This window comes from Elephantulus edwardii, unplaced genomic scaffold (assembly GCF_000299155.1).
Source record: "Elephantulus edwardii isolate Elephantulus edwardi_28Jun2011 unplaced genomic scaffold, EleEdw1.0 scaffold00038, whole genome shotgun sequence".
NCBI classification, from domain to species: domain Eukaryota; kingdom Metazoa; phylum Chordata; class Mammalia; order Macroscelidea; family Macroscelididae; genus Elephantulus; species Elephantulus edwardii.
The window spans coordinates 19,893,770-19,902,907 of NW_006399788.1; the positions used below are offsets into that span (position 1 = coordinate 19,893,770).

Sequence of the window (9,138 nt, forward strand, 5' to 3'; positions counted from 1 at the left end):
GTGAGAATGAATCTTTGTCTTCTTGAGATTAAGCCTCAATCCCTATTGGAGGCTGCAGTCCTTGACTCTCTGCAGCAAGCACTTCAGGTCCTCCTCAGTTTTAGCAAGCAGGGTTGTGTCATCTGCATATCGCAGACTGTTGACAGATCTTGCACCTATCTTGACCCCACATTTCTCCTCATAGAGCCCAGCCTCCCGGATAATCTGTTCTGCATACAGGTTGAAAAGGTATGGAGACAGGCTACATCCCTGGCAAACGCCCTTCCCAATTTTGAACGATGCCGTGTTTCCTTGCTCTGTTCTGAAGACTGCCTCTTGGTCCAAGTATAGGTTTCTCATTAGCACGATCAAGTGTTCTGGGATTCCCATTCTTCTCAGAGTTAGCCATAGTTTGTTATGATCCACACAGACAAATGCCTTTGCATAACCAATGAAACACAGATAGACATTCTTCTGGTATTCCCTGCTTTCAGCTAAGATCCATCTAACATCATCTACAATATCCCTAATACCATGACCCCTTCTAAATCCAGCCTTGATTTCCAGCAGTTCTCTGCTGATGGTACTGGGGAAAAAAAATAAGACCACAGGAATTGATGGAATGTGAACTGAAGTGCTTCAGCAAACAGATGCAACTCTGGAAGTGCTCACTTGTCCAGAAAATTGGAAACCAGTTACATGGACAACTGACTGGGAAAATTCGATTATTTGTTCTCGCTCTTAAAAAAGAGTGATTCAGCTTAATGTGGAAATTATCTAACAATATCATTAATATTGCATACAAATAAAATCTTGCTCAAGATTACTTAAAAATGTCTGGAGCAGTATATGGGCAGTATCTGTCAGAAACTCAAGGCAGATTTTTGAAGAGCTCTTCCTTAAAGACATGAATATTATGCATTCTATCACTGACAATGTTGTACTTTAGGATAGGTCTTTTTGATGATGAACACACCAACACTCCTTTTCAACTTGTTATTCCCAGCATTAGACCAAATGTTTGTCTGAGTCAAACAGTCAATACTAGACTATTTTAGAATAGTTTAAAATGAAGAAAAGTGCATTAGAGTTGTATCCATTTTCCATACCTATTCAATGTACATGCTGAGCAAATCATTAAAGAAGAGGAACTATATGAAGAGAATGTGGCATCAAGATTGGAGGTAGATTCCTCACAATCTGTGTTATCAAGATGACACAACCTTGCTTGCTGAAAGTGAAGAGGACTTGAAACACTTGCTGCAGAAGATCAAAGACTACAACTTTCAATATGGATCACATCTCAACATCAAGAAAACAAAATTCCTCCCCACTGGACCAACAACATGATGATAGATATAGAAACACTGAACTGTCAACAATTTCATTTAACCTCAATCTACAATCAACACCCTTGATAAAAGCAGTCAAAAAATCAAAAGTTGTCTGACATTGGCAAAATCTGGTCAAGGACCTCTCAAAAGTGCTAAAGTGCTCAGCTATTCATTTAAAGACTAAGATGTGTCTAATCCAAATCCTAGGAACACTAAAAGAAGAGAATAGTTATAGCAGCTTTGTGGTAGAGCCCAGATTGGAAGGCAGATGAAATGAGGAAAAACAAAAAGAAACATCATTTAATAATTGGAACATCAAATGTATGTAGCTTGAAAGTTAGAAAACTGGAAATTGTTAAAAATTAAATGGAACACAGGCACGATGATATCCTAGACATTAGTGAGATGAGATGAACCGGCTTTGTCCACTTTGAATCAGATAATTATGTGTTATACTATGCAGAGAATGAAAATCAGAGTAAGAATGGTGTTGCATTCAAGAGTGAAGGGGCTTCAGCTCATATACTTTGGGCATGTTGCTATGAGCAGCTATTCCTTGGACAAGAGTATGATGCTGGGAAGGGAGAAGGATTGGTGAAGGAGAGGAAGATCCTCAAGCAGGTGGACTGATAAATGACTGTTGCAATAAGCTCTTGTGTATCAGGAAGAGTGAGGATGGTGAAGGACAGAACAGGGTTCAGATCTTTTGTTCATAGGGTTGCTATGAGTTGTAACCGACTCGACGGCACCTAACAACAATCTAAGCCATGGGCATTTTCAATTACTTGCTATGCATCTAAACTGGATAATGACTAAGGATGACAGAAGAACTCTGTGCTGTGATGTTGAAGAAGAGTGCTGAATATCTCATGGACTGCAAAAAGAATGAACAAATAAATACATCTTGGAAAAATTTTGTGCAGCCAGAGTGCTCCTCAAAGGCAAGGGTAATAAAACTTCATCTCGCATCCTTTGGCATGTTGTTAGAAGAGGTCAGTCCTTAGAAATAGACATCATGCTTAGAAAGGTCAAGGGTGAGTGAAGGATAGGAAAACCCTCAACAAAATGGATCAACACAGTGACTGCATTAATAGGCTCAAGTACATCAGAGATGAGGATGGTACAGGATAGGGCAGGGTTCAGAGCTGTTATTCACAGTATCACCTTGAGATACAGTCAACTCAGTAGCACCTAACAACAGAAAGACCTAGATCATTTATGCACTCAATTTCATTTTTAATGATTTTCACTCTTCTTAGATTTACATTTTATGCATTTCCTATTACTATTATTAATATATGTTTATAGTAGTTTCCTTTCATTTTGAGGATATCATTTGATATCACGGTCCTACACGCTTCACTCTATCTACATAATTAAGGAAAATTCTCTATTTAAGAAACAGCTCTTCCTCAGAGATGCTTTGAGTGTTTTCTAACCTGAGAGGCTTTTCTTTCCTCACTGTGTCAATGTTCTGCTACGCATAAGGTTTTCACTAGCCAAATTTTTCAAAAGTAGATAGTTCACCGTCCTCCTCCTTAGTGTGTCTTTGTTTAGAAGTTCCACTAAAGATTATCCCCCTGAGTGAACCTGCTAGTATTTGAAATGCCAGTGACATAATTTCCAGCATCACAGTAATACACAAGCCACAACAGAGTAGTGAATGCCAAGTGCCAGAAGAAAATATTACACTTAGTAATAAACACACATTATATTAAAAACACTAGTGGTTAAGTATGATTGCATAGGCAACTAATTTTAGGCACTATATTTAAGCAATAAGTGAGTGATACTTATACTAATCATGGCAGATTAATGACAAAGTTGACATTTAAATACAATTCTAGTTATCATCACAAGAGGACTAAAATCTAGTTATTTCTCAAAAATAACTTCCTCTACATCCCTTATAAAGATATATCCTCCAAATTTATAGTCCACTTGCATGGCTTGGATTTTTTTGCTTTTCCCAAAAATACCTTTCCTTTAGACCACCCCATCTTCTCCAGCATTTTCTGACCAAACTTGGAATCATCATTACTCCACGCAGTGTTTCTTGGATCTATAGCCCACTTCTGCTTCCGACGACCTAAAAATGAACAAGTATTATATTAGCAATTTATCCTTCAATTTGAAAATATACAAAAATGTATTATATTGCATAATACCGACATAAAATCTGATTAACACATTGCCGCAAATGACGGCAAAATGTGTTTCTAAGCACAGCCGTCAATTTAAAAGTGTGCAGCAAGGTGTTAAACAGTAGTCTACATGCGATTTTTTTTTACATTGGTGTATGTCCAGAGTTGCTTTTTCTATAAGTAGTGCTTACTAGCAGGCTTCAAAGATGACAACTTTGAGAATGCTGAACCTATCCTCTACAATAACAAGTGCATTCAGTTAAGGTTATATACTTATACACAAAGACCATAAGGCTTACACAAAATACTGTATATCTAAAGTCAGTTCGTTCCTCTCCCCTAGAGAAATTGTACACTATCTTCAACCATATGCAGCTGGAACAGTTTTCCCAAAGAAGGTTATTAAAAATGAAGAAGGAATTTTTATTAAATTTAACAAGTGACAAAGGGTTAAACAAAATATAAGTGTTGTATATAAAACAATGTATCACTATCTTTAATATGTGAATATGTATATCTTTTTAGAGGAGGGATAGTACTGTTCCCCAAACTTCTTTCACCAAAGCCTGAATTCTCTGGAAAATATCCTGGCTCTGATGCTGCAGAAATCCACATCTGAAATTCTGACAAGGAAACTAGACTGACTGTCTCTGTTTAGATTGGATCATCTTTTATATGTCCATCACTACTTGTAATCCACAGAATGCTCTATGCTCAGATGTCACCATGCTTAATATTGACATGTAGAAAAGAGCTAATACAGTAAGTCTGATTGTTAACTTGTGAAACACCGCTTTAAAAGTTGGCTCTAATGCACATCCATGTTTACTGCGGCTTTGTTCACAAAAGCAAGGAGTTGGAAACAACCTAAGTGCCCACCAACAAGCGAATGGATAGAGAAGCTGTGGTATATTCACACAATGGAATACTATGCTGCATTGAAAAACAAGGAACTCATGCAATATTATTCAAAATGGGTGACCCTGGAGGACATTATGCTGAGTGAAATATCTCAGTCACAAAAAGACAAATACTGCATAGTGCCACGGTCGTAGAATGAGACTGACATCAGGGCGGGGGTAAGACGGAGAAAAACTGGATAAATTATGTATACTGCATTGAAACAGATGAGTGAAAGAACAGTTTAAAAGCAATATATGATAGGGTACTATGGTTATCAAAAGAGTCTAGAATTAAGGTTGCATAGAGGAGTGTACTCGGGGTGGGGTGTGGGGGTAGGGGTGTTGGGGGGTGGATTGTATACCAATGAAGGAATTTTTCTTTTACTTTTCAAAGAGAGGATCAAACTTGGGGGAAGCAGTGGGCGGGGAGAAAAGTGCAACAATGAATGAATGGAAATCCAAAATCTCTGTTAATGTTCATTAAATTTAAAAAAAAAAAAAAAAGGTTGGCTCTTCACTGATGTCTGTTTATTGGGATTTCAGGAGGGTTCCCACCACAGGCAGACGAATAAGAGGTTCACTGGCTATGTTGAACACTTGCTTTCATATAAGCCTAGAATTTTAGCTTATGTCAAGCAGATCACATGCCTATGTGATCAATTTCCTATTAAAACTCTCCACACTTTCTGTAACCAGTGTCATTTTATACATGTTGTCACAACACATTTCTGAAAGAATTAAGCACATTCAGCATTTATGCCCCACAGCAGCATAAATGGTTTGCACTTGATGCTAACCTACAGGCTGGTTTGAGTTTGAAATAGATGGATGTTTGAGAAATTTAACTATAATATCAGGCAGATAACAACGGTGTGGTGTGTTCTAGGGACAGCAAACTTCAGATGGCAATGTGTACAGAAGAAAGGCCTGCTACTTTACTTCAGTAAAGAAAACTCTATGGAGCCATTCTACTCTGTACCACTTGGGTCACTATGAGTCAGCACTGACTTTCCAGCAACCAGTATATATGTGTGACTACACTGGAAGAGGGGCATCCAAGTTTGTATTTGGTTTCCCCTTTTTTCTTTACTGATTTTACTCGGCATTATTTCAGTGTATATCTCTCAACTGTGAGTCCTCTTAATGAATCACTGAACATAGGGTGGCCTTGAGGATCCCCAACATAAACTGAAACAGTGGTAGAGATGGCAGTACATATGGGTCAAGTGTACTGAATCTGCAGAGTTTCTGTTGGCACGGTGAATACATATCCATTCTCTACCAGGACGTCTCCTCTTATCCGAGATCTAATTGCAAATGGTTCTCCTGTCAGGACACCTCTGGGGTAACTTTAATAAACTCTCCTCTAAACAACAGACACTGAAATATTTTGGGAAGTACCATATATCAAGAGCCAAGGGTGATGAAGAAGTTCAAGTTGCACTGAAGGAACTGACAAAAAATAAGGCCCCAGGAAACAATGGGATACCCACTGACATATTTCAATTAGATGCAGCCCTGGATGTGCTCACCAGTCTATGCCAAGAAATTGGGAAGGGAACTAGTGGGCTACCTAACTGGAAGATATCCACATTTGTTCTTATTCCCAACAACGGTGATCCAACAGAATGTGAAAATTACCAAACAATATCATTAACATCACATGCAAGCAAAATACTGCTGTAGATCATTCTAAAACAGTACGTAAAGAACTGCCAGAAGTTCAGGCTAGGTTTAGAAGAGACTAGTACAGGGGATATCATTGCTGATGTCAGATGGATCCTGGCTGAAAATAAAGAATACCAGAAGAATGTCTATTTATGCTTTACTATGTAAAGGCATATATTTGACAGTGTGGATCATAACAAATGATAGCTAACATTGAGAAGAATGGGAATCCTAGAACACTCAATTCTGCTCATGAGAAAATCTACACTTAATCAAGAGGTTGTCTGAACAGAGGAAGGGAATACTACATGGTTTAAAATTAGGAAAGGTGTGCATCAGCTTGTAGCCTCTCTGTTAACTATTCAATCTGTATCCTGAATAAATCATTCAATAATATGGACTCTCTAAAAAAGAATATGGCATCAGGATCGGAGGAAAACTCATCAACAGCCTGAGTTATGACCAAGACACAACCTTGACACTATCTTGCTTGCTATAAGTGAGGAACATTGAGGTGTTTGCTGCAGAAGAAGATCAAAGACTACAGCAAAATACTACATCTCAAAATCATCAAGAAAAAAAGTTCTCACCACTGTTTCAATAGGAAACATCAGGAGATTTGAAGTTATAACATTTTATAATCAAATCATCAAAATTGGCTGACACAGAAGAATTTCAAAAACAACATATGAGCAAGAGGCAATGGTGATAAAGGAGGAAGTTCAGGCTGCTCTGAAGGACTTAGCAAAACATAAAAGGCAAGGAATGATGGAATACTAATTGACATATTTCAACAAACAGATGCTACCCTGGATGTGCTCACCAAGTTGTGCCAAGAAATCTGGAGGACAACTACTTGGCCAATTGACTAGAAGAGATTCATATTTATTTCCATTCCAAAAAAAAAAAAAGGTGACCTGACAGAATATGCAAATTACACAACAATATCACTAATACTACACACCAGCAAAATTGTGCTGAAGATTACCCAGAAATAGAAGAAGCCACGGCACTAGAGACAGTGCCACTGTCAGATGGATCTTGGCAGAAAGCAGAGAGTACCAGAAGAATGTTTGTGTTTCACTGACTATGCAAAGGCGTTTGACTGTGTGGACCACAACAAACTGTGGCTAACCTCGAAGAAAATGGAAATTCCAGAACACTTGATTATGTTTATGCAAAACCTATACTTGGACCAGGAAACAGTCCTCAGAACAGAGCAAAGAAACACTGCATGGTTCAAAATCAGGAAAGGAGTGTATCAAGGATACATTCTGTCCTCATACCTTTTCAATCTTTAGGCAGAACAGATTATTTGGGAAGCAGGGCTTTATGAGGAGGATTGTGGCATCAAGATTGGAGAAAAACTCAACAACCTATATTATGTAGATGACATAACCTTGCTTGCTGGAACTGAAGAAGACCTGAAACACTTGCTGCAGAAGGTCAAAGACTGTAGACTGAAACTCAACATCAAGAAGACAATCATTCTACCACTGGTCCAACTGGCAGCACCATGACAGATGGAGAAGAGATTGAGGTTGTTAGCAATTACAGCTTGCTAGGCTTCACAATTAACACTCCTTAACATCAGCAGACAGGGAATCAAAAGACGAATTGCATTGGGAAAATCTACTGCCAGGGACCTCTCCAGAGGGCTGAAAAGCAGTATGTTGGTCTAGAGACTAAGGTGTGCCTGATTCAGGCTATGATGTTTTTCAATCACTTGCTATGTATTTGAAAGCTGGACAATGAATAAGGATTACAGAAAAAGAACTGTCATCTTTGGGTTGGAGAAGAGTGCTGAATAGCCCACGAACTGCCAAAAGAACAAAGAGATACGTCTTGTGGTGGTGGGGGGGGGGAATCTTTCTGCAGTTGTTGATCTTTTAAAATAAATGGTACATACTCAACATCTCCCAAACTCATGTGCCAGTTATTCATAATCAAAGCAGGACTGCCATCTGGCGGTAAGAAACCTTAGTTGCAGGTACCATCCAGAGAGGTAACTTCCCAAAAGAGAATTAATAAACTTCAATATAAACAAAAGCTGAGCAAATAGAAAAGGCAAACTGAAGCAGCATGGGGGTTATCATGCAGGCATGTTAATAATTTCAATTAACCAAGTAAAAGTATCTACAGTCTTACTTAAGAATTGTTCATGAGCCTTGCGCCACCGAAAAGGCTAACTCTTGTCTGATGTTTTAAACCCCTTGTCTTTTTAAATTATCAGCCGAGTGTTTTAATCTTTTGTATTACCCAGGAATGTCTTTATTTTTAAGTTCAATGTATCTTCGGAAATAGGATTTAACTACCTGAAGAGATCCCTCTGGCTAATCTCTCTCTGCATTTTCATCTGAGAAAATCAAAACCAAAAAAGTTAAAGAAATCAGCCTGGATTCCCACGACCAGTGCTTACATTACCAGTCCTAAGACCTCGTGTCCTCACTTCTCATTTTAACACCACTCGAGTGTCAGGTCAGTGCTGAGCCACAATCGCAAATTTCTCATCTAGCACCCCACGAGCTAACTAGGGGAATGTCGGGACTGGAAAAAAATCTCCGACGCAGAGCGTGCAAAAGTGGGGTTCCCGGAACCTTCAACCCCAGACATCTGATGCTGCTGCCCCATTGAGAGCCGGCGACAGCGCTCCCTGCCACACAGTCTGGCCACGCGCGTCACCTCCAGCCCCAGTTGACCTCTGCGCTCAACACTCACGTTCGGCCAGCATCGACATCTCGGAGAGTCCAGACGACAGATGTAAGCCCACTACTAGACGGACATCAAGTAGAAACCACAGCAGTAGGAAGCCAGGCAGACAGCATGGGCAAGGGCGCTTATTGGTGACGTCAGAGGAGTGCGACTCTCTCTCAGCCCTTGCTGCGACGAGTAGGCGGGGCGAGACGGAATTGTGTTGGGTCAATCAGAAGGGAGAAGAAAGGGCGGGAAAGGATGGTGTCAGACCCAGAGTGGCATGGTTGCGGGTCAAATGGAGGTGAGGACAGAAGTGTTCATTCATTCACTAAAGAAACTACGTGTATTAAACAATTTGATGTGAGTAAAATTCTTTTAAGAGCGTTCACAGGCCATGGTCTTCTCAAGGCCATGATA

The 9,138-nt window shown here is 39.5% G+C and overlaps 1 protein-coding gene across 1 annotated transcript in view; it reads right to left on the reverse strand.

The window, feature by feature from the left end:
- The window catches only part of PINX1 (PIN2/TERF1 interacting, telomerase inhibitor 1), a 119,304-nt gene extending 110,540 nt beyond the window's left edge, over positions 1–8,764 (reverse strand). Inside the window, 2 exon segments of the mRNA XM_006903769.1 lie at positions 3,293–3,402; positions 8,746–8,764. Of these exon segments, the coding sequence (XP_006903831.1) occupies positions 3,293–3,402; positions 8,746–8,764 (129 nt within the window).
- Between the last annotated feature and the right edge of the window lie 374 nt (positions 8,765–9,138).